Source organism: Balearica regulorum, chromosome 23, assembly GCF_011004875.1.
Source record: "Balearica regulorum gibbericeps isolate bBalReg1 chromosome 23, bBalReg1.pri, whole genome shotgun sequence".
NCBI lineage: Eukaryota > Metazoa > Chordata > Aves > Gruiformes > Gruidae > Balearica > Balearica regulorum.
Window position 1 is genome coordinate 7,848,508 of NC_046206.1, and position 25,454 is coordinate 7,873,961.

Genomic DNA, 25,454 nt, shown 5'->3' on the forward strand with positions numbered 1-25,454 from the left:
TTCGCAATTGAGTGATGCGGCGTGAATGGGAGTTACATTTCCAAAAAAGTGATGCTTCCCCCTGAAAAAAGTGATATCCCCCCCCAAAAGAGCTTTGATGTGATTTTAATCTACAGATTTGAATCTGTGATTCTCCCCCAAAATGAGTGATGCGACCCCCAAAATTAGTTGTATTCTCCAAAAATGAGGGATGCTCCCCAAAAAGGAATGATGGTACCCAAACAGGGCAATCCCCCCCCAAAATGAGAGATTCTCCCCCAAAATATGCCGTGCTCCCCCCAAAATAAGTCATGCTCCCCCAAAGTGAGTTATATTCTCAAAAATGAGGGGTGCTCCCCCAAAATGAGTTATATTCTCCAAAAATGAGGGATGTCCCCCAAAAAGGAATGGTGGTACCCAAACAGGGCAATCCCCCCAAAAATGAGTGATTCCCCCCCCAAAATGTGTGCTGTTCAGCCCAAAATGAGTTATGTTCTCCAAAAATGAAGGACGCTCCCCAAAAAGGAGTGACCCACCCCAAAATGAGTGATGCTGCCCCAAAACATGTTCTGCTCCCCAAAAATGAGGAGTGCTCCCCAAAATCAAAGTGTTCCCAAAAAAATGATACTTCCCCAAAATGAACGATATTCCCCCAAATGAGGGATGCTCTGCAAATATTTAGTGTCTCTCCTCCAAAATTAGTGTTTTGGAGTAGCGTGCCCCAAAATCTTCTCAAAACCATGATGCTCCCCCAAAATGAATGACGTTCCCCCAAAATGCTCTCCCAAACTAGCAAGCCTCCTGAAAGTGAGTGACTCTTCCCAAAAGTGACACTCCCAAAAATGAGTAAATCTCCCCAAAATAAGTGACTTCCCCTAAAATGACAGAATTTGCCCCCAAAATGGATGCTGCTCTCCAAAAATGGGCAATGACACCCAAATTAGGGACTGTACCCCAAAATAAGTGACAAACCCCAAACTGGAGGAATTCCCCCCAGAATGGCCACTCCCCCCGCTCCATTCCCAAATGAGTCATTGCTAATTAATGGATTGATTTCTGGGGGAAAAAAAAAAAAGGTGACTTTTGTATAATTTTTAGCAGAAAATGGGGCTATGGAAAAATCGAAAAATGGGCAAAAATTGCATCAAAATGGAATTTACAGCCAAATTTTACCCCTCAGATCGCAGCGACGGCCTGCGGTGTTGCAGCTGGCTCTGAGCACCCAGCACCTCATTAGCCAGAAATTTGCATATTTGATAAAACACTGAATATTCATGAGCATCGCGGCAAAGTCCTTGCCTGTGTTTTCTGCCAAAAAAGTGTGGTTTTTTCTATCAAAAACTTGCAAAACGACGTCACAAGCGGAGGGATGAAGATGCCGGAGGCCGGTTGCTTAATTAATGAAACGAATTATTTATTTCCCAGCTGTGCAAAGGTGGGGGGAGTGTGGGCATGGGGGGGGGGGCACAGGCGACCCATTTTCCTCAGGTTTGGCCCCGTTTTCGGGGGGCGCCGGGGTGGGGGGCGTGAGGGCAGCGCTGCATCAGGTTGGGCAGAGCACTGCAAAGAGAGAGGTCATGGATGTGCACCAGCGCGCATGAGGACGCACCAGGGCTGTACGGGGTTGCACGTGGGTGCACGGTGATGCTTGAGCGTGCACAGGGATGCAGGAGGATCCATGATGATGCACGAGTATGCACGGGGATTCATGAGTATCCATGATGATGCACAAGCGTGCACGGGGATGCATGAGGATCCATGAGGACGTACAACTGTGCATGGGTATGAGTATGCGCAATGATGTATGAACACATACAGTGGTGCGTGAGGGTGCACAACGATGCACAGGCTTGCACTGGAATGCACAAGAGCGCACAAGAGCTGTGAGGGTGATGCACGAGGGGCACAATGGTGCATGAAGAGGGCACAAGGGCTGCACGAGGGCTGCAGGAGGCTGCACAAGGGCTGCGTGTGCCCAGGGGATGCACGGAGGATGAACGGGATGCAGGAGGGATGCACGATGGTGCACGGGGGGGGTGAAAGGGGGTGCACAGGGGTTCACGAGGCTGGGTGAAGGGAGCAGATGGGCCACGTAACAGCTCAAGGGAGGTGCAGGGAGTATGCGCAGCGATCTACGAAGGTGCGCGAGGATGCACGAGGGGTGCACAGGGGATGTACCCGGGACTCACTGAGGAAGGATGCACCGGAGATGCTAAGGGATGCACGGGGATGCACGGAAATGCATGAGGGACGGGCAAGGGATGCACAAAGGCCACAAGGGAGATGCACAGGAGGCGCGTGAAGGATGCAAGGGGGATGCAGACGGGTGCAGAAGGGAGCCGTGGTGGATGCACAGAGGCACGAGGGTCACACGGGGAGGGCAGGAAGGATGCACGTGGGACACAGGAGGCGAGCAGATACCTTTGAGGATGTAGTCCGTGAGCAGAGTGGGCACCTTCTCGTTCCCCTCCTTCATGGCAAACAGGACTGTGAAGGGGAAAGGAGTTGTGAGCCTGGCCTCCCCAAATGTCCCTTTTCCCATAAAATACCAGCCCCACAGTCGCCATAGAAACACTGCTAGAGTTTCCCACAATGCACCAGGTCTGAGAATATCCCAAAGAAGTGCTTTCACCCCCAACCAGCCGGTCCGTGGCAATGCAGAATGGGTGTTTTACCCCCAAATTGTTGCTGCTATAGGGTGCAAAGCTGTGTGTGGGGGGGGTGTGTGTGGGGGGGTGTGTGTGTGTGTTGCTGCAAACTGGCCGTGCTGCCATGCTGGAAAACGGGTCTCCCCACCCACCCAAAATGGGCTTTGTTGCGATGATGCAACACAGGTGATTGCGCCTTAAATTGCCTGTGCAGCAACAATGCAAAAAACAATGGTATTGCACCCAAAATTTGCAATAATATGCCCAAACCACAGCCACTGCAGGAATGCAACGTGGACGTTTGCATCCCAAATCCACCACGCCACTGCAAAATGTCCAATTCTGCTCCAAAACAGCAGCTTGAATGAATACTCACTGTTGGTGAGCATCTGCAGGTCCTCAACAGAGGGTGGCGACCCCTTCTTCTCGTAGGGAATCACCGTGTTCAGGTACTGCAAAAAAAAACCAAACCCAAAACCACCCCAAAAAACACCCAGATGGCACAAAACTGCCTATTTGTTGCAAATTTTTACCACCCCAAAATGATGCAAATGCGGAATCTGCAATTTTCCTGTGATTGCATTTGATTTGCAGGTATTTTGGGGGTACTGAATTAATTGCACGCTGCAAAACCTGCCCAAATGCGAACCCCTGCTTAGGAAGGATTTTTTGGGATGAAAAATGGTGATTTTTGCAAGCTGGATTAGCATGATGTCCGTGATAGAGCGGGGTTCTAAAATTAAAAGTTATTTTCAAAGGGGTTTGGGGGATGCAGGGGAATGGGATGGGGGGGGCTGGAAGGGGACAGATTTGGGCAATTTTGGGGGGAAAAAGGCACCTGCTTCTCGTTGGCGGCGGGGCCAAAGGTCTGGCGCAGGCCGGAGTGCAGGATGCTGGAGATGCCCTCCATGCTGAAGCGCTGGGGACACACGCGTCACCCTGTCACCTCCCCGGGATGCCGACATCACCCGTGGCACCTCCCTGGGCACCAACGTCCCCCTGGCTCCCATCCACATTCCCCCGTTCCCTTCCCACATCCCCCCGTCCCCCTGTCCCCCCCGTCCCCACGCCCCATCCTCTCTCCTGTCCCCGCATCGCCCTGGTGCCTCTGCCCCATCCATGGTCACCCCTCCCGGTCCCCACATCCCTGTCCCACGTCCCCACATACCCCCCAACCCTCAACCCCCATCCCTCACCCCCGTGTCCCCCTGTCCCATGTCTCTGCCCTGTCCCCTGTCCCCCAACCCGTCCCCCCACTCCCCTGCGCCCCCCATCCTCCTGCCCGTGTCCCCCCGTGCCCCCACCCTGTCCCCCCACATCCCCGTCCCACGTCCCTCATCCCCACATCCCCCGTCCTATCCCCTCTCCCCTGTCCCCGCATCCCCCTGCCCCACGTCCCCCCATCCCATCCCATCCCATCCTGTCCCGCCGTGCCCCCACCCCCCCCCCCCCCACATCCCGAGCGCCCCCGTCCCCACGTCCCCCCATCCCCCGTCCCCGCGGTGCCCCTCACCTTCCGGAGCACGTGGTTCCCGCGCTCCGGACGCCCTCCTTGCAGGCTGAGCCCCTTGTCCCGCCGGCGGCGTCGGGCGGCCTCCCGCTGCTCCCGCTGCTCCCCCTGCACGGCCAGCAGCGCCCCGATGAAGGCCGTCTTCACCTCCTTCTCGAAGGCCAGCTCGTCCCGCCGCGCCAACTGCGCCACCAGCTCCGCCGACAGCGCCCGGCTCGCCGCCTCCGCACGCCCCGCCGCCGCCGCCAGCTCCCGCGTCGACAGCTGGCCCAGCCCTGCCACCCGGGCGTCGCGGTTAGAGACGGGCACGCGCCCACCGGGAGATGCGCCACGCCATTAAGACACGTGGACGGTGCGATTAGTAAGGTGCACGGGGCGATTAACGGGCTGCCCGGTGCAACTGGTGAAACGTTCAGTGCAATAAGTGCAATGCACAGGGCAAGAAGTGGAATGCACGGTGCAAGAAGTGCAATGCACAATGTAATAAGTGCAATACCCAGTGAAATAAATGAAATGCCCAGTGAAATATATGAAATGCCCAGTGCAATAAGTGCAATGCCCAATGCAAGAAGTGGAACGCACAGTGCAATAAGTGCAACACACAATCTAATAAGTGCAATACCCAGTGCAATAAATGAAATGCCCAGTGCAAGAAGTGAAATGCATGGTGCAACTAGTCACATGCCTGGAGCAATTACTCAAAAGCCTGGTGCCATCACTGACATGAATGGTGCCATTAGGACAATGCACACTAAAGTTTGCAAAATGCTTCGTGAAATTAGTGCGATGTAGACTGCAATTACTAAGACGCACAGGGTGATCAGTGTGCTGCCCAGTGCAGCTAGTGAAGCACCAGTGCAGTAAATGCAACTGCAACTAGGGAAATGCCCGCTGCAATTAGTGTAATGCCCGGCACAATCAGGGAAATGCACACTGGAGTTTATAAAATTGCATTACGCAATTAGTGAGACGCACACGGCAATTATCAAGATATAGGGGGCTAACAGCGCGCTGCCCTGTGCAATTGGTGAAATGCCCAGCGCAGGAAGTGCAATGTGCAGTGCAACTAGGGAAACGCCCAGTACAATTAGCAGCGTGCCCAGTGCAATTAGTAAAATGCACAGTGCAATTAGTGACGTGTCTTGTGCAGTTGGTGTCACTCCTGGTGCAATTAGTAAAACACCTGATAAAATACATGACGTGCTTGGGACAATTAGTGAAATGAATAGTGCATGAGTGAAACACATGAAGCAATTAGTGACGTACCCAGTGCAATTAGTAACACGCCTGGTGCAAGTGAACACACACTGCATTTGGTGAAACTCCCAGGGCAATTAATGAAATGCACAGTGCAATTAGTGAAACGCACACTGAAACTGTTAAAATGCACCATGCGATTAATGAGATGCACAGTGCACTTACTGGACCACCAATAAATAAATACATTGTGCAACTACCGAAATGCCCAGCATCATAAATGACACGCCCAGAGCAATTAAGTAATGGCCTGGTGCAATTAGTGATGTGCATGGTGCAATAAATGAAATGCACTGCGCGATTTGGGGAATGCGCAACTAGCAAAATGCCTGGGGTGATTAGCGACGTGCGCTTTTTCCATTCGTGAAAAATCCAGCGTATGGTGCATGTAGAGAAATGCACTGCATGATGTACGGTGCAATCAGTTAAATGCATGCTGCATTTAATGTACAGCATTTAACGTACAGCACATTTAACAAATTTGCAAAATGCCAAGTGCTTTAAGGAAAGGAGCAACGTGTTCAGCAAAATGCATTCAGCAAAACGCGTGGTGCACGAGGCATTTTGCAAAGTGCACGGCGCTCCTGGCAAAACCCCAGGTGCATTTAAAGCAATACTAAAAGCCAGACTAGGCTTTTTTTTTTGCCAAGAGCCCCCTCCTGGCCAAACAGTGTGTGAACACTGGAGCAAGCCAGCCCTGAAGCCCGGAGAGAGATTCGATTGTCCAATTTGGCTGGAATTGGCCCCAAAAAGTGACTGGCCAGGGTTTTGCTGGCCGTACCTTCATGGGAGCAGTTGTTGTTGAAGGCAGGGGAGAAAGCATGCAGCTCACGCAAAAGGATGGGCTCCGTGCCCCCACCGCCGCCTTCGCCTTCAGCATCGGCCTCGGTTTCCTCCTCCTCCTCCTCGTCCTCATCACCCTCAGGATCGGCCTCGGGGTCAGGAGAACTCTGCATCAGCTCCTCCAGCTCCTCGATGACCTGCAGGGCATCAGCATCCTCCATCCGCACCTGCAGCCCACAGCTACATCCTGCACCTACACGCTGCAGCCGTGTCCTGCACCCTCCATCCTCCCCTTCATCCTCCCTCTGCACTCCACACTCCCAGCTGCATCCAAATCCCACCCCCCCATGGGCACTCATACCCCAGACCTGCACCCACCCCCAAACCCGCATCCCGCATCCACACCTGCACGCTGCTCCCTTCACCCTGCACCCTTCATCCAGCACCCACACCCTGCATCTCCATCTGCATCCCCTTCCCCGTATCTGCACCCTGCACCTGGCAGCTGCACCCCGCACCTGCACCGTGCATCCTGCACTCGTACCCTGCACCCTCCATCCAGCACCTCCACCTGTACCCTGCACCTGCACCCTTCATCTGGCACCTGCACCCTGCATCCCATACCTGCACCCTGCACCTGGCACCCTGCACCTGCATCCCACCTCTGCCTCCCATGTTTTCGCCCTTCATCCCACGTCACCCATTTGCATCCAGCACCCGCACCCCACCTTCCTATCTGCACCCAAACCCCACACCGGCACCCACCACCTGCACCTCCGTCTACATCCAAATCTGTGTCCCACGTCCCAGGATGACAGGATTTGGCTTTTTTTTTTGCGCTTTCAGCACATGGCCATGGGGCCGGGGAGGGCTGGGGCCACGATGGGGGTGGGTAAAGCCTGGCTTTTGGGGGGACACGCAGGCACCCGGGTGCCCATGGGGCCAGGGGTACCTGCTCAGCTGTCAGCAGTGGCTCCTCGTTGATGCCCGAGTCTTGCTCACTCCTCTCAGTGAGCTCCTCCTCCTCCTTCTCGCAGAGCTGCAGGAGACACAGGCTGGGCGGCCGTGGTGGCACCGCAGGCCCGGCGCGGCACAGGCATGGCCCCAGCATGGACACAGACACGGCCCTGGCCCTGGCACAGGGAGAGCCACCAGGGAACCAGAGCTCAGGGGGACACGCTGCATGGGGGCAGGGGGTTGCATGGGGAGACGTCAGATGGAGACATTGGACAGGGAGACATTGGATGGGGAGATGTTGGATGAGAACACTGGATGGAGATGTTGGATGAGGGCATTGGATGGAGATGTTGGATGGGAACATTGGATGTTGGACAGGGACACTAGATAGAGATGGATGGAGATGTTGGGTGGGGAAATGTTGGACAGAGATGTGGATGGGAGTTTGGATAGGGACTTTGCACAGGGACACTAGATGGGTATGCTGGAGATGTTGGAGAGGGATATGATGGACAGGGAAGTGTTGGATGGGGAGGTGTTGCAAGGAGACAGAGAGACGTTGGATGGGGAGTTGTTGGATGGAGACATAGGAGTGGGAAGTTGGACAGGGAGCAGTATAAGTACGTTGGATGGAGAGATGTTTGAATTAATATATTGGACGTTGACACTGGGTGGGGAGATGTTGGAGATGCTGGGTGGAGATGCTGGGGACACTGGATGAGGAGGTGATGGGTGGAGATGTTGGACAGGGAGGCATCTTCTCTTTTAACCACGTTTCACAGTCTACTTCAGCTTTTTAGCAGAAAATAACCCAAGAAATTTACCTTCTCTCCCCCCTTTAGCAACAGGGTGTGTAACATCCAAACGGGTTAAATTCACTGGATTTTGGGGCAGCTCTGCAGCCCTCCCACAACCCCAAACACAGCTATCCACAGCCTGAACTCACTACAACAAAGAAAACAGCATTTTCTACCCAAAAAAAATATGCCACCTTATCCCTGGCTTGGGGGCAAACTATCAAAGATGAGATTGCCAAACCAAATGCTTAACCTTGCCCGTTTCAGTGTGATTTCACCCTAAAAGGTGGACATCCACTGTGTTGGTGCTACGCCACCCCCAAAATGCCATTTTTTTAGGGTAGTTTGCGGTGCTCTGACGGTTGCTGAGCCCTGGGGTTGATTGACAGCTGTCAAGCATCGCCAGGGGGTCATGTGGGGACGGGGGGGGATTTGGGGAGCCAAGGGGGGGTCACAGCTGTACCTGGGGGTCAGTGCCGTCGGGGGCCTCAGCCCCAGCAAGCAGCCAGGGCCGGGGGGAGCCCCGGGGGGCGAAGCCGTCGGTGAGAGCATCCCAGACCCTGCAGGGAGGTGGGTGGTGAGCAGCAATCCCAAAACCTTGCTTCCCAGAAAGCCATCCCAAAATGCAGGCCCAAAACACCCTGAAATGCCCCCCCAAAATCCCAAAACATCACTGAGATACCCAAAATATCCCAAAACACCCCAAATGATGCCCTACAAGACCCCAAACGACGCCCTAGAAGACCCCAAAGCTTAAGTATTATCATGAAATATTGCCGTGAAATACCCCAAAAAGTTGCCCTATTTGAGATGCTCCCCAAACATTGCCATCAAAATACCCCCAAAAAGGCCACTGCAATGTCCCCAAATGTCCCCAGATGCCCCAAAAGACCACCCTGAAATGCCCCCAAAGCACCAGAAACACCCAAAAATGCCATTCTAAAACACTGGCCTGAAGCCCCAATACCCTCTGAAAGGCCCCAAAACACCCCAAAACACTGCCCTGGAACACCCCAAAATGCCTCTAAAGGTCCCAAAGCTCCAAAATGCCCTGAAATGCCCCAAAATGCCATCCTGGAACACCCAAAAATGTCCCCCAAGCCCATAATGCTCCAAAATGTCACCCTGAAATGCTTCAAACCACCATCCCCAAAAAACCCCTGAAATACCCTAAAGTGCCCCAAAACATCCCAAAATGCCCTTTTTGGGACACCCAGAAACACCCTAAATTCCTGTCCTGAGACACTGCCCCAAATTGCTTCAAAGTGCCCCAAAATGCTGCCCCAGAGCACGCTGAAACATCTCAAAATGCTGTCCCAAACCCGCCACCCCAAAAACTCTCGAATGGTCCAAAATACTGCCCTGACACCCCAAAATGCCACTGGGAAAGCCCCCAAAATGTTGTCCTCAAACATTGCCCAGAAACACCCTAAAATGCCTCAAAAATACCCCAAAGAAACACCCCAAACCGCCTCCGCGATGCTCCAGAACATCCCCCAATTGCCCAACACCCCAAAATGCTTCTGCAATGCCTAAAATGCCTCAAAACTCCCCAAAATGCTGCTCTGGAAAATGCTGAAATGCCCCAAAACGCCACCTTGAAACACCCCAAAATTGTCACCTTGAAACAGCCCCAGAACACCCAAAACTGCCCTGAAACACCCCAAAAATGGCCCTGGAACATCCAAAAATGCTGCTCTGAAATACCCCCTGGAATAAGCCAAAACACCCCAAAACACAGCTGTGATGTCCCAAAACCCTCCAAAATCGACCAGAGTCCTGAAACACCTGGAAACAACCCCAAAAGTGCCCCAAAGCACGGTCCTGATACTGCGAAATGCACCAAAACACCCCAAAAAGAGAAATGGTGGGGGAAAAAAGGTGAAAAAGGGAGGGAAAAGGGGGAAAAGAGTGAAAAAGTGGAGAAAAGGGGAAAAGGGGGGAAAAGGGGGGGAAAGGGGGAAAAAGAGGGAAAAAAATTGGAAAAAAGGAGGGAACAAGAGGGGGGAAGGGGGGGAAGGGGAAAAAGGGGGGAGAAAAGGGGGGAAGGGGGAAAGGGAGGAAAGGAGGAGAAAGGGGAAAAGAGGGAAAAAGAGGGGGAAAAGGAGAAGGGGAAAAGGGGAAAAAGGGGGAAATGTGGAAAAAAGGGAAAAAGGGGGAAAAAGGGGGGGAGGGGAAAAAGGGGAGAAAAGGAGGGAAAAGGGGGAAGGAAAAAAGTAGGGAAGGGGGGGAGAAAGTGGAGAAAAGGAGGAAAAAGGAGGAAAAAGAAGGAAGGGGGAAAGTGGAGAAAGGGGGAAAGGGGGGAAAGGGGGGGGAGAAAGTGAAGAAAGTGAGAAAAAGGAGGAAAAAGGGAAAAGAGGGGGAAAAACTAGAGAAAGGGAAAAGGGGGGAAAAGGGGAAAAAGAGGGGAAAGGGAAAAAAGGGGGAAAAAGGGAGAAGGGGAGGGGAAGGGTGAAAAGGAAAGAAGCAGGGAAAAGGTGGGGAGAAAGTGGAGAAAAGGGGGAAAAAGGAGGAAAAAGGGAAAAGAGGAAAAAGGAGGAAAAAGAGGGAAAAGGAGAAAAGAGGGAAAAAAAGGGGTAAAGAAGGAGAAGATGGGGGAAAAGGCAAAAGGGAAAAATGGGGAAAAATGGGGGCAAAAGGGGAAATGGAAGAAAAATGAGAAAGGGCAAAAAGAAGGAAAAAGGAGGAAAAGGGGTAAAGAAGGTAAAATGGGGGATGGGGAAGGAGGAAAAGGGGTAAAAGAGGGGAAAAGGAAAAAATGAGGGGAAAAAGGGGAAATGGGGAAAAGGAAAATGTAAGAAAAAGGGGGAATGAGTGGAAAAATGGGGAAAAAGATGGAAAAGTGGAGAAAATGGGAGAAAAGGAGGAAGAGAAAAAAATGGGGAAAATGGGAGAAAAGAACCAAGAAGTGGTAACATTGGGAAAAAGGTCAAAAATGAGGAAAAAGGTCAAAAATTAGGAAAAAGGCACAAAAAGAGATGAGAAAATTTCCTCTAATTGAGGCAAACCCACCCATTTTCCCACCAAAAATGGTGGGTTTAGTCCGAGATGGTGCCACATCCACGAACATCCCGATTCTCCCTAAATCACCCCAAAACTGCCTGCCCCTCCCCAGCCCCAAAACTGTTCATTTTTGGTGTTTCTCTCATCTCCCTCCTCAGCTGATCTCAGTTCCCCACGAAATCACACATTTCACCAATTAACGCGCAAAAATGCGTATGTCAAAACCCCCTATATTCCCATTTTTAACAAAAATGCAGCAAATAAGGAAAAAATAAGTGATTATTCCCCAAAACTTGGGGTTTTTTCTGCTCTTAAAGGGCCAGCACCCTGCAAGGTCAGGCAACCAGCAGCAGCAGATTTCTGGGTTAATTATGGCCAGAATTGGTTAATAATTAGGGAAATACATCAGCTTTAAGGCCCCAGCCCATCCCCCGCCTGCGCACACAGGGCTCATTCAAGAGGGAGGAAAAAAAAAAAAAGCCCTGTTTTGCCCAAACTGACCCAAAAAGACACAATAAGCAGCACAAAGCGGCGCCGCGAGCCGGCTGCCGGCGACAGCGCGGTGCTCCCGGCGCAGGGCCAAAATGCGTTTTTTCTCTGAAAAACCATCAGTTCTGCCAATTATAAAAATCAATTCAGCCTCAGCGGGTTTTGGTGAAAAAAAACCCCCAAACCACCTCAAAACAAGATCTGGGGGCTTTTGGGTAGAAAATGACCACTTTGCATGGTGAAAAAATGAGTGTTAGGAATTGTGGTCTGGGGAATATTCCCAATTAAAAACCCAAAAATCCATTAGTAAGGTGTTAATGAATAAACGTCGCTGGAAAAAACCACACAAATTTGGAAAAAAATCAGCATTCTGCAACAACGAAAAAAGATTTTTAATGAAAATGTATGTTTTAATGCAAATACCACTATATTGTGGCAGGACTGCTGGGCTTTTGTCCCAGATTGGCTGCCCCCGGCACGTTGCAAGCAGGAGGCTAAGATCTACTCACACCTTACTTATGGTATACACTTACCCCCCCGGGGGCTTTCCTGCAATGCGACATGGGGGACCTCACTGTGCCTCCTCATAGGATGCCACACCACTACTCCAAGGATCCCACACAGCTACTCCAAGGTGCTGCACGATCACGCCACAGCGCAGGGGGCTGATTTGCATGTGGTGGTGATCTTGCAAGGAGGCGCAATAGGCCCCAGATGGGTGTTACTCATAGGATACTACACTGCTACTCTGATGTGCTACAGAAGCACATTGCAATGGGGTAGGCTGGTCTGCGTGCTGGGTGGGGGGGGATATCTCATGACCATGCAAGGAGGTATGTGGGCTCAATGGTGGCCTACTCATAGGATCCTACACAGCTACTCATAGGATACTACACAGTTACTCCATGCTGCTGCACCATGATGCAAGGGGCTGAGTTGCATGTGGTGTACCTTGCCAGCATGCAAGGCAGTATGAAGACCCCAAGGAGTCCTGACATAGGATACTACAGGGCTATTCCTGACATGGTGCATGACCGTGCTGCAATCCGGGGAGCTGGTCCGGGAAGTCTCGCAAGGGTGCAAGGCAGCTGGTGTGAGGGGGCTTACTCACAGGTTACTACCCCACCACTTTGCTGCGTTGTATGACCACGCTGCAACGCAGGGAGCCAGTTTGCACTGGAGGGGGGGTGGGGGTGGATTTCACAGGTGTGCAAGGAGGCACATGTCCCCAGGAGTAGGGGGGCCTTACTCACTCCTCATCCTGGAGGCGCTCCTCCTCCTCCTGCGCCTGGAGATGCCCCCGCACAGGGGCCAGACCCTCGGTGGCAGCATCGTAGTTGCGGAAGCACACAGTGAGCTTCTCATCGAACTCCTGCACCAGGTCCTCCATGGACTTGAAGCTCATCATCTCGGCCGAGAAGCTCTCCAGCTCAGCCAGCGCCGGGTCTGCAGCGCGTTGCGGGGTGCCCCCATCGTCCACAGGGCCCTCCTCGAATTCCTCCTCCAGGCTTACGAGGGGTGCCTCCATCGTCCTCCACGCCAACACACCGCTTAGCTGCGGGGAGAGGGTGCTACTCACAGGTTACAACACCAGGGCTCTCTCTTCTCGTTGCTGCTGCCGTGCTGGCTGAAACTCTACTGCCAGGGCTATTACACAACCAACAGTATCTCTGTAGTATCCTAGTAGTATCCCAACAGCATCTTAGTCTCTCTTCATAGAAATATGCTGATATCCTGACACTATGCTAGTAGTGCTTTACTAGTAGCAACAAAGAGTCGATAGTGGCCCAAAAGTATCTCGTGCTACCCTGATAGTATATAAAAAGTATCATAACACTACCTTTTTTACTGAACTGGTAGCATTAGCAGTATCCTTATACTGTATCACTATCTTAGTAGTGGCCTGAAAGTATCATGCTAGTATCAGTAATGTGCTGACAGTATCCCAAAAGTTTGAGTGCTGCCCTGATAGTATCCCAGAAGTATCTAACCACTATCTTTTCTAGTGCCTTTGTAGTATCTCAGAAGTATCCTACTGATATTCTACTAGCATCCTGACAGCATCCTACTGAGTATGTAGTATGTCCTTACAGCACCTTCGCAGCATTGTGATAATATCCTGATAGTATTGTAGTAGTACCCTGATGCTATCTTAGTAGTATCCTGGTAATGGCCCTGTAGTATCTTAGTAGTGCCTCAATAGTATTGTGAAAGTATCTCAGTGGTATCTTTGGAGTATCCAGGCAGTATCTTGATAACATCTTAGCAGCATCCTGATAGTAGTATATGAGCAGGGTCCTAATAGTGTTGTAATGGTATATATAGCTATTATCTTAGTAGCATCCTGATAGTATCTTGGTAGTGCTATATCCAGATATTACCTTAGTACAATGCTGAAAGCAACTTAATGGTATCTGTTGTAGTATCCTGAGAGTACCCTGATGGTGTGTTAGCGCTGCCCCAGTAGTACCTTCATAATAGTATCTTAGTATCAGCCCTGGAAAGATGCTGGAAATCTCTCAGTAGTGTCCTGATAGTATCCTGGTAGTGCCCTGACAGTACCTCAGTAGTGTTATTGCAGTACCCCAGCAGCATCCACATAGTATCTTGACAGTATCTTAGTGCCACCCTGAGTGTGCCTTAGCACTGTCTGCAGAGTAACCTTACAGCATTTCAGTAAACTCCTGATAGCATCTTAGTAGCATCCCAGCAGTATCCTGAGAGTATCTCAGCTGTGCCTTGATAGTATCACTACTCCCTCTCAAGGTTACTGAGAGTATCCCAGCAGTATCTTAGCAGTAGCCTCACAGGAAGCAAACAGTAATCTAGCAGTAAGCCCAGTAGTAGCGCAGTAAAGGTGTGTACGTACGTACACCGTGCACGATGCACCCTGTGCCTGCGCACTCTGCAGACATGCAGCCCTACGCACGCATGCAGAGCGCACGCACGTGTGTAACACATCCAGGGGTGCATGTGTGAAAAGGGTGCAGATGAAGGTGCACACACGCTGCACGCTTGCTTGGGCGGCGCACGCGTGTCGGGGTGGATGCGTGCACACGCATGTGCCCCTGTGGATGCATGCAGTGCCCCATTCACTGTGCAAGTATGCACCTAGTGCACACGTGCGGCGCTGTGCACGCATGCACGCCCACACACGCAGGCCGTGCATGCACTGTCTGCCCCAACATGCCGGCACCATTCGCACCCCCACCCCGGACACCTGCAAAACACGAGCTCCCCGGTTGCATACGCACACCTGCACACGCGTGAGCCACGCACGCTGCACCCGCTGTCCGCACCCCCCCATACGTGCAGCTCTGTGCACGCACACACCCATGCAGCCCCCGCGCATGCAGCCGCGTGCTTGCACCCCCCTCAAACACCCCAAAATGCCCCCAAAGCATCTGCCTCTGCTCCGTGCCCCCCCCCCCCGCCCCGCAGCCTGCGCGCATCCCACAATGCACCGCCCCTGCACGGATGCTGATGCGCAGCGGAGCACCCCCGGGGAAGGCAGCGCCCCGCTGCCACCCCCCCCTCCCCGACACGGGCACCCCCCCACAATGCAACGAGGCGCCCCGCACCCCAACGCCCTTCCGTGCTGCACCCCCAAAATCCCCCCTCCCCCGTGCACGTCAACGCAACGCCCGATGCGCCGCTCAATGCGCCCCCCCCCCCCCCCCGTGCACCGCTGCGGCGTGAGCCCCCCCCCGCACGCGCCCCCGGACCTACCCCTGAGCTTGCACCACGATGCACCCTCAAAACGCCGCCCCCGCCCGCCAGCGCACCCCCAGCGCACCCCGCAGTGCATTACCCACAATGCTCCACGGCGGCGCGCCCCCCATGCACCCCCCCCCACACCCCCACACCCCACCCCCCCGCGCACGCGCCCCCGGGGGTGCCCGCACCTCCGTGCAATCCCCCGTGCTGCACCCCAACATCCCCCCTCCCCTGCCTGCACGCAATAGCAACCGCCCTTGCACCCCTCCCGCCGCATGCACCCCCCCCCGCTGCACCCCAAAATCCCTCCTCCCGCGCGTGCACGCCCATGCACCCCCCATCGCACGCCCCGGACCCCCCCCCCCCCCCCCCCAGCCCCCCACCCACCTGCAGCCCCGCATCCTCCGCGCCGCGACTGGGGGGGGGGGGGGGGGGGGGGCCGCCACAGCACCGCCCTGCGCACGCGCGGGGGAGGAGGGGTGACGTCACCGGGAAGGTGGGTGCAGGGAGCCCTGACGTTGTGCCCCCCCTGGGGGGGGGATGGTCTCCGACATCTTCTGGTCTCTCAAACACTGTTGAGGCCGCCCCTCCCCGAGGTACATCTGTTTATTTGTACACGTGCAGCTCTCTACAGACATAGCACACACATTGTCAACAGAAATTTAAAAAAGACACCTGAGATCAAGATGAAATAACAGGTCAAAAAAATATTAAATCTTTTTCCTCTCCCCCCATAAATTGTTTGTTTTTAAAATAAATATGGTTTAGAGCTCACATGTACTGGGTTTTTTTTATTTTTTCCTAAATTGCAACTTCACAGTTTGCAGTGCAGCCATTCGAAGGTCTGGTTTTAAGTTCAATTTCCCCTGACGCCGGGTTTAAGGGCTGGCCTTACACGGCTCCAGGGCTGCAAAAGGAGGATGAGCATCCTTGGCTTCTCTCGCTGACTCCTTTTCCATGCCGATTTGCACCGCGGTGGGACAGAAGAAGGGTTTCCCCACCAGCACGCTGCTTTTGGTCGTTCGTATTAGGTGAGAAACTGCACCCTCAGCAAGTTTGCCAACGACACCGAGTTGTGTGGTGGGACGACACGCTGGAGGGAAGGGATGCCATCCAGAGGGACCTGGACAGGCTGGAGAGGTGGGACTGCGTGAACCGCATGAAGTTCAACAAGGCCAAGGGCAAGGTCCTGCACGTGGGTCGGGGCAATCCAAGCACAACTCCAGGCTGGGCAGGGAATGGATGGAGAGCAGCCCTGAGGAGAAGGACTTGGGGGTGGTGATTGATGAAAAGCTCAACACGACCCGGCAGTGCGCTCTTGCAGCCCAGAAAGCCAACCGTGTCCTGGGCTGCATCCCCAGCAGCGTGACCAGCAGGTCGAGGGAGGGGATTCTGCCCCTCTGCTCCGCTCTGGTGAGACCCCCCTGCAGTGCTGCGTCCAGCTCGGGGGTCCCCAGCACAAGAAGGACATGGAGCTGTTGGAACGAGGCCAGAGGAGGCCACAGAGATGATGGGAGGGCTGGAGCACCTCTGCTATGGAGACAGGCTGAGAGAGTTGGGCTGGTTCAGCCTGGAGAAGAGAAGGCTGCGGGGAGACCTTAGAGCCCCTTCCAGTCCCTGCAGGGGCTCCAGGAAAGCTGGGGAGGGGCTGGTGACAAGGGCAGGGAGTGACAGGCCAAGGGGAATGGCCTGAAGCTGCAGGAGGGGAGATGGAGATGGGATGTGAGGCAGAAATCCTTCCCTGTGAGGGTGCTGAGGCCCTGGCACAGGGTGCCCAGAGCAGCTGTGGCTGCCCCTGGCTCCCTGGCAGTGTTCAAGGCCAGGTTGGATGGGGCTTTGGGCAACCTGGGCTAGTGGAGGGTGTCCCTGCCCATGGCAGGGGTGGGACTGGGTGGGCTGGGAGGTTCTTTCCAACCCAAACCAGTCTGGGATTCTGTGATTCTATGAAAGTGACTATGAAATGTTTTTTGTTAAGCTTAGTGAAATTTTGTCAAATCCTGGCTGGAGCATCACATGCCTTCATGTGGTGCTGAAGAAATGGAAGAGGTTTGTCTTCGCCCTCTGGATGCTTTGTTCTTGCATGTCCTGCTAATCGCGGTGACTTCGTATGATCATTACCTCATGCCTTAAGGTACAATATATAGTTAGGGTGAAGTTTATCATTTGCCATAGTGCATATAAATTTGCATGTCATATATCCTTCTTGCCTAATAGTAAACCAGTAAACTACTCCTGCCCTGAAACCTCTAACAGAATTAATCAAACAATTAGAGTAATAATTTGGGTATCATAGGGGAAAATAAAACCACATTCATCATATAACAGCTCCAGATGGCCTGTTAAAAAAAAACAGATAGGACACAGCACATGGCTGAAGGGCTCTAAATAAAGTAACTGACCCTCTAACAGCTGCTGTTCCTAGCATGGTATATACAATTAATGCAATAAAATTAATGCAAATATGACTGTAAAATCACAGAATCACAGACTGGTAGGGGTTGGAAGGGACCTCTGGAGATCATCTAGTCCAACCCCCTGCCAGAGCAGGATCACCCAGAGCAGGTCGCACAGGATGGCGTCCAGGCGGGTTTGGAATCTCTCCAGAGAAGGAGACTCCACAACCTCTCTGGGCAGCCTGTCCCAGGGCTCGGTCACCCGCAGAGGGAAGAAGTTTTTCCTCACGTTCAGGTGGAACTTGCTTTGTTCCAGTTTGTGCCCGTTGCCCCTTGTCCTGTCACTGGGCACCACTGAGAAGAGTCTGGCCCCTTCCTCTTGACACCTACCCTTTAGATATTGATAAGCACTGATGAGATCCCCTCTCAGCCTTCTCTTCTCCAGGCTAACCAGCCCCAGCTCTCTCAGCCTTTTCTCATACAAGAGATGCTCCAGTCGCAGCCCTCTGCCAGACTCTCCCCAGTAGTTCCCTGTCTGTCTGGAACTGGGGAGCCCGGAACTGGACACAGAACTCCAGATGTGGCCTCAGCAGGGCAGAGTAGAGGGGGAGGAGAACCTCCCTCAACCTGCTGGCCACGCTCTTCTCAAGGCACCCCAGGACACCTTTGGCCTTCTTGGCCACGAGGGCACACTGCTGGTCATGGAGAGCTTGTTGTCCACCAGGACTGCCAGGTCCTTCTCCTCAGTGCTGCTTCCCAGCAGGTCAACCCCTGATCTGTACTGGTGCTTGGGGTTATTCCTCCCTGGGTGCAGGACCCTACACTTGCCCTGGCTGAACTTCACTATGTTCCTCTCTGCCCAACTCTCCAGCCTGTCCAGGTCTCACTGAATGGCAGCGCAGCCTTCTGGTATGTCGGCCACTCCTCCCAGTTCTGTATCGCCAGTGAACTTGCTGAGGGCACGCTCCGTACCCTTGTCCAGGTCATGGATGAATGTGTTGACTGGACCCAGCACTGACCCTTGGGGCACACCACTAGCTACAGGCCTCCAACTAGACTCTGCGCTGCTGATCACAACCCTCTGGGCTCTGACGTTCAGCCAGTTCTCAACCCACTTCACTGCCCACTCATCCAACCCACACTTCCTAAGCTTGCGTATGAGGATGTTATGGGAGACAGTGGCAAAAGCCTTGCTGAAATCAACATAGACAACATCTACTGCTCCCCTCATCCACCCACCGTGATCATCATAATAGAAGGCTATAAGATTGGTCAGGCATGATTTCTCCTTGGTGACTCCATGTTGACCATTCCTGATAACCTTCTTTTCCTCCACGTGCTTAGAGATGACATCCAGATCCAGCTGTTCCATCACCTTTCCAGGGATGGAGGGGAGGTTGACTGGCCTGTAGTTTCCTGGGTCCTCCTTCTTGCCCTTTTTGAAGACCGGAGTGACACTGGCTTTCCTCCAGTCCTCAGGCACCCCTCCTGTTCTCCAGGACCTTTCAAAGATGATGGAGCGTGGCTTAGCAATAACGAGAGCTCCCTGAGCACTCGTGGGTGTATCCCATCAGGGCCCATGGATTTGTGGGTGTTGAGTTTGCCTAGATGTTCTCTAACCCAGTCCTCCTTGACCAAGGGAAGATCTTCCTTTCTTCAGACTTTCTCTCCTTCCTCCAGGGTCTGGAATTCCTGAGGACCAGCCTTAGCAGTAAAGACTGAAACAAAGAAGGCATTCAGTAACTGCGCCTTCTCTGTATCCTCCGTCACCAGGGCACCCACCTCATCCAGCAGCCGGCCCACATTTTCCCAAGTTGTCTTTTTGCTGCTGATGTACTTGAAAAAGCCCTTCTTGTTGTCCTTGACATCCCTTGCCAGATTTAATTCCAAGTGGGCCTTAGCCTTCCTTGCTGCATCCCTACATTCTCTGACTACATCCCTATATTCCTCCCAAGTGGCCAGTCCCTTTTTCCACATTCTGTAAATTTCCTTCTTCAACTTGAGCTTTTCCAGGAGCTCCTTGCTCATCCGTGCAGGTCTCCTGCCTCCTTTCCTTGATTTCCTACTCTTTGGGATGCACTGATCTTGAGAAATAAGAGGAAGAAAACAGAAAAGAAGAAAACCACAGTATGGAACCGAGATCAGAAAAATCATGAAGCATCAAACTACTTTGAAAGATGAAACTTTTACTTACTGCTCTTTGGGACCCACCTTACACTCTATGGGACCCAACCACCCTACATGCCTGTTTACACTACGTATAGGCATAGCTGATGATAAGGGATATCAAAGGGGATGACAGCAAGATGTGCAAGGTAGAAAGGATTCCCCTGTGACCTTTGGCTTGAAATCCTGGCAAGGCTCCCAGAGGAACGATGCTCCATTTTAGAAAGTGCTACTGGCAGCGTACGAAGGGCTGCCAACTACTGAGCCATTAACTCAAGAAAGATACATGATGTGTGCCTACTCCTGTTTTAAAACTGTTTTTAACTAGTAAGCCGCTCCCCCAGGTGTAGCGCGAAAGATGACGGTATAGTGATGGGCTTTGTCTATACATCCCTGAGTGACAAGTGATGGGACAAATATGGAAAGCAAGCTATGGGAGATCATAGAGTGAATTGTGATGCCTGCAGAGTACTCCCAGCTGCCCTCCTCCCCAATAACCGGCAGAGACCAGGGAAGCTTTCACAGAAGTAATTGATGGCTCTGGCAGAGCTCAGAGTGGTGGAGATGGCCCTGGAACAAAGACCCACTTGTGTCTATACGTAGACTCATATGCTGTATGAGCAGGTGCTGCCCAGTGAAAAACATTGGGTTAAAAACCAGTGAAAAATTGGATGAAAACCAACCGGCGAGTAAGTGGTAGAGACATATGGGGGAAACCACATTGGAAAAATATTTATGATATAGCTCAGTCTAGGAACATATCCATTTTTGTCAATCAGTTGTGCAGTACAGGTGAAAAGGACAACAGTTTGCCAATCTCCAGCAAGGCAAATGACTCTGGGAAACTTGACAAGGAGATCGTACTGGTCCCTTAAAGTGAACACTGGGAAGGCTGGAAATACATCCTCTCAGAAGTAGAAATAATTAGTGGTATAGGGAATGAACCCCTATCAAAGTCCTGGAGATGAGGTGGTGGTTAAACACCCAGCTCAGGGACTGATCTGGGTGACTCCATTGTTTCACGAAGGAGAAGAAGCATGGGATGCTCTAGGCATTGAGGGGAGTAAATTAACCATAACTGAGGCTTGGATTATGTCCAAGACCTAGGTGTCTTCTCTTACAGGAAAATGTGGTGTTTCCTTATCACTGTGGGAGCACCGGTAACTGGAACAACGTACGCCCAAAACCTGTCGCTAACATGTTCTGCCTTTTTGATGTTGCCCATGGGACAACTCAGATATTGAAGATCATAGAATCATAGAATATCTCAAGTTGGAAGTGTCCCATAAGGATCATCAAGTCCAACTCCCAAGATAAGTCACAACCCATCTTTAAAACTACATTTACAGGAGGAATGCTGTCTGTAATAGCACGAGGTTAAGGATTGATAGTAGGCAATAATATTGTGCTAACCCTGAGTTCTAAGTTTAACATAAATTTAACTATTTGTGATAACACTGTACAAGAAGCTGAGCATGGTTTTTACAATAGGGTGACATGGGTACTTAGAGTGGCAGGAGATCGTTTGCATTGTAGTACTAATTGTGAAATTAGTAAATGTTGCACCCACTGGCTATTGAGTCAAGGATGGACCTGTCCTACCACGCCTAAGGCTCTAGAATTACGCAGTATGAAGCACTTGCCTTGTACCTGCATCTGGCAACATATGTATGTTAATGAGACATGAGTATGTGACAATGGCTTTAGATGTGTGTGTATTCACCTTCAATACTATTCACTTTGAAGATGATGTAGATTTTGGACATTTGCCATCGTAACATGGCACATGTTTTTGACCAAACCATCAAGCAAACTTGCTGATTAACTTCTTATCTGACTGAACAGGAACATCCCACCTCACTATCTCCATCTCTTTCACATTCCACTCGAAATACTAATATTTCTTACCAGGAACTGTGCACTTTCATCCCCTTGCCACTCCACGAGTGCTCTGAATCTTTAACCCTTCTATAGATGTCCCTGGTGAGCCATCAGTAAGCCCAAGTGATTATTTTTCCAGTGTCCCCCACTAAGAAGGAGCTCGGGGTGGAGGCCAGGGCTCTCCTGAGTCCTTTCCTCGGGGCCTCCCTCACCTCCCTGTTCCTCAGGCTGTAGATGAGGGGGTTGACTAGGGCCGTGAGGACAGTGTAGAAGAAGAAGAACACTTTGCTGAGCTGCTGCAGCGGGGCTGTTCTGGGCAGGACATAGACAGCAAAGAGGGAGCCATAGAATATGGCAACAACGGTGAGGTGAGAGGAGCAGGTAGAGAAGGCCATCTGCCTGCCCACGTTGGATGGGATCCTCAGGATGGCATCTGTGATGCACATATAGGAGGCCAGTGTAAAGAGGAAGAGGAAGACCATATTGAAGAAGCCAAATATGAAAGCAACAAGTGTGGCCATGCTAGTGTCACTGCAGGCAAGCTCCAGCAATGGGGTGAAGTCACAGAAGAAGGGGTCGATTGTCCAGGGGCCACAGAACTGTAACTGGGGCAAGAGAGAAGTAAGTACCGAGGAGAACAGCAATCCCAGCAGCCAAGACCCAGCCACCAGCTGTAGACATACCTTCCAGGTCATGAGGCTTGCGTAGAGCAGGGGCTGGCATATGGCCAAGTACCGATCATAGGACATGGCTGCCAGCAGGTAACGGTCAGTAGTTGCAAAAGTGGCAAAGAAATAGAACTGAGCCACGCAGCCGTGAGCAGAGATGGTCCTGTCCCCAGTCAGGAAGCTGGCCAGCAGCCAGGGCAGGATGGTGGAGCTGTAGAAGCTCTCCAAGGAGGAGAGATTGCCCAGGAAGAAGTACATGGGGGTGTGCAGATGCTGCCCTGCCACCACCCGCACAACAATGAAGATATTCCCAACCACAGTCACCAAGTAGATGATGAGTGAGAGCAGGAAGAGAGCTGTCTGGGGTGCGGGAACTTTCCCCATTCCCACCAGAAGGAACCCCAATAGTGGTGTCTCATTATCCTGTGATTCTTTCTCCATCACCATCACAGTTCGGTCTTCTTTTTTTGCCCCATTTTGAAGAGGGAGACATTTAATAATAATTTAATATCTGTATTTCCTTCAGAGAGAATGTGTGAATGATTGTGTGAATGATCCTTGAAAAAAGATTTTGAATGAGAACAGCAAGGGATTCCGTACTCTAGCAGACAACATAGATGGCCCTGTGAAGGGCTCCCAGACTCTGGAAAGGTGAAGAACAGGTTTTCCTAGACGAGAGTCTGCTTCTGACCATGTCCGTGAATTGCTTCACGTTGTTGCTGTGAGGCAAAGTTCTTAATTTGGCATTCACAGAGAAAGTCCTCCTGCTCGGGCTGAGGACACTGTGTCTCCTATCTTCAAAATTGCCCCCTGAGCACCCAGCTCACATTTCAAGGACAGAGAGCCCTTTGCTCTCTGACAGGAAAGCTATGTCTCAGAGAGACAAAAAGGTATCTCCCCCTTCCCCAGAAGATCCCTAAGTGAAAGTATGTAAGGTTCAACACACTTTCTCACCCCCCCAAAAAAGATTGGCACTGCACAGGGTGAGATATCTCAACTCTTATTTTAGAAAGAGACTGCCTTCTCCTGCCCCCCTGGCAAAACCCAGGTCAGGGATTACAAGCTGAGACATGCAAGGGACCATGCAGTGGCATTGTACGAGTGAATGCCTAAAAGCTATTAATTTGAGGCTGTTTGGGGAGAAAAGATGATTTTGTGCAGGGAGGAAGGGGCAAACCACTGGCAAAACCCCACTGGCTTAATAACCACCCACGGATTTGCCCCAACACCTCCATCACCAGCTTGCACTCTGATGATGCTTGAGAGTAAAGACCAGGGTCAGGGTCAGGGTCTCACCATCTGCCTCTTCCCCAGGGTCTACGCCCAAACTCTGACCCAGGGCGTGGGCATTGCTCTGCCCTTGCAGTCTTCTCCTAGCAGCTCGCAGTGAGTCTCCCAGCACCCAAATGTCCTCTGCTCTGTGCAGTGTCCTGGGGTATAAAGCAGAATTCAATATCCCAAAGAGGTTTTTTCCGCCTCTCAGCTTTCTAGGGATTACGCATAGTGAAAACAATATAACTGACTCCTGACTCCCTGCTGGGATGGCAGCTCTGAGCTGCTGTAAACCTCACCACCACCTCCAGGCAAGGATGGTGTTCCCCAAACCTCCTCAGACCTCTAGAGTGGACCTCCAGCCTGCTCTCTTGAACAGGCAAACTGAGGATGGGCAATGAACACAGGCATCCCAGCTGGCCAGAAGGACAGGAGAAATGGGATTTACTTTACCTGCATGCAGACTGCAAGATTTCCCTTGGCTTGTGTGGTATTAGGCAGCTTTGATAGTCAGAGGAATCGGGGCCTGGGTGTCATGTGCTGAAGAGACCTCACTGATATGTACTTGATATATACTTTGAAGTCCTGTGTCCTTCACGGGAGGTTGCTTCTGTGATGAGACTTCTCCCAGCTGCTTTGACTTGCACCTCAGAAGCAGCTCCTCTGTCTCTGCCTCAGATGGAAAGGCAGGAGAGAGTGGCTCACTGGGTATAGAGGGCTTTGCTGTAGCTACTAAGGATGAGAGAGATGAATCCCAGCTTTTCTTGGGAGTCTCACACTGAAACCAAAGCACACCCGAGCTGGACGCGAGCCCTCCTTGTCTTGTCAATGCTTTGCTTCACAATGGAAGAAGGCAGTGCATTTCAGCCATTGCAGGCTGTGTCTTCTTGACCTCCTTCTGCCAGTGGCAATGGGGGAGAGTCACCCTGAAGACCCATGTGGTGTCTCTTGTCCTCTGTGCAGAGGCCTCAGATACCCAAAGGCATCAGGAACCCATTTCCAGGATACCCCAACCTCTTTCTATGCAGACTGCCATTTTTATAGTGTTTACCCTCCAGCTGGATCCACTCATCCTATTTAATCCAGTTTGCAATGAAGCTCTCGGTGAGATGCACAGCTGTATGGCCCTGATAACAAGTGAATGTCACAAACACCCGTCTTGACATGGACAGGGATGGGCTGATGATGACCAGGGAGTGTTGAACAAGAACCGAGCCTGCGGAGGCAGGATAACGTCTTGTGAGACCACTCCTCTATTCCTGAAATACGTAAACAATGACCATCTGTGCTCTGTGCACCATGTGCCCGTGACAGATCACCACTGGCTTGGTCAGCCCTGAAGGGGGGTGGGGCAGTGAGACCCCCAGGACCCCCCCAACCAACCGACTCATTTCTAGAACAGTTCTGAACATTCCCGAGCACATACTGCGCCTGCTCAGTGATGACAGACCCCCGCCTATGGGGCGGGCACATCGGGTTATAAGAAAGGAAAACATAAGTTTTCAGCGCACACCCACCACCTGAAGACTACAACTACGAGCAGAGAACATCGCTGGATCCGAGGGTGGTGGTATCTTTTCTCTCTCTCTTTTCTTTCTCTTTCTTTTCCTCTCTATCACTCTGTCTCTAACTTAATTTTTGGCACATTAGGGTAATATTGTCACATGTTTTACTAAACCCTGACCTTTCATAGTTCTGCTAAATTTTGAGCATTGTTACGACCTTTGCCAAGCCTCTATCTTTTGTAGTTCCACTGAGTTTTAAGTAAATTTATGATTGGTTTGAACCTCTAAAGTAATTGTCGTTACTTCTGATTACCACGCAGAGAATTAACCTCTAGAGAATTAACCTCACCCTCACTCCCTGAGTGGGACGGGACATTAAATTGGCATAGTTGGCTTCTGTAAGAAGCGGTAAAGAGGTTCCATAAAAGG

General features: G+C 51.9%; 2 protein-coding genes across 13 annotated transcripts; both read right to left on the bottom strand.

Moving 5' to 3' along the window:
- Positions 1–1,370: 1,370 nt before the first annotated feature.
- On the bottom strand, positions 1,371–15,619 carry LOC104639846 (fasciculation and elongation protein zeta-1). Of its 12 annotated transcripts, none has more exons than XM_075774497.1 (10): positions 15,528–15,619; positions 12,677–12,994; positions 8,395–8,491; positions 7,130–7,216; positions 6,176–6,374; positions 4,141–4,412; positions 3,466–3,546; positions 3,004–3,079; positions 2,401–2,466; positions 1,371–1,539 (listed from the first exon to the last, which is right to left on the bottom strand). In XM_075774497.1, the coding sequence occupies exons 1-10, from the start codon at positions 15,539–15,541 to the stop codon at positions 1,523–1,525; spliced, it is 1,227 nt and encodes a 408-aa protein (XP_075630612.1). In that variant the 5' UTR covers positions 15,542–15,619; the 3' UTR covers positions 1,371–1,522. The 12 variants fall into 12 exon arrangements, with proteins under 12 accessions (XP_075630612.1, XP_075630605.1, XP_075630611.1 ...); XM_075774490.1 differs by having other exon boundaries at positions 1,371–1,751; XM_075774496.1 differs by having other exon boundaries at positions 6,176–6,404.
- A 6,071-nt stretch (positions 15,620–21,690) lies between these two features.
- LOC104636462 (olfactory receptor OR9H1-like) lies at positions 21,691–22,695 on the bottom strand. Its single transcript, XM_010303634.2, has one exon. It carries the CDS (start codon positions 22,693–22,695, stop codon positions 21,691–21,693), a length of 1,005 nt encoding a protein of 334 aa, XP_010301936.2.
- Positions 22,696–25,454: the final 2,759 nt, after the last annotated feature.

Excerpts from the sequence above, each read along its gene's own strand:
- LOC104639846 (XM_075774488.1), bottom strand. Across the intron at positions 4,413-6,175 it reads CAACAACTGCTCCCATGAAG|GGCTGGGCCAGCTGTCGACG; the intron begins GTACGGCCAGCA and ends CCCGGGTGGCAG. Across the intron at positions 1,752-2,400 it reads CACGGACTACATCCTCAAAG|TTGTACGTCCTCATGGATCC; the intron begins GTATCTGCTCGC and ends ACCCATGCACAG.
- LOC104636462 (XM_010303634.2), bottom strand. The coding sequence starts at position 22,695 with ATGGTGATGGAGAAAGAATCACAGGATAATGAGACACCACTATTGGGG.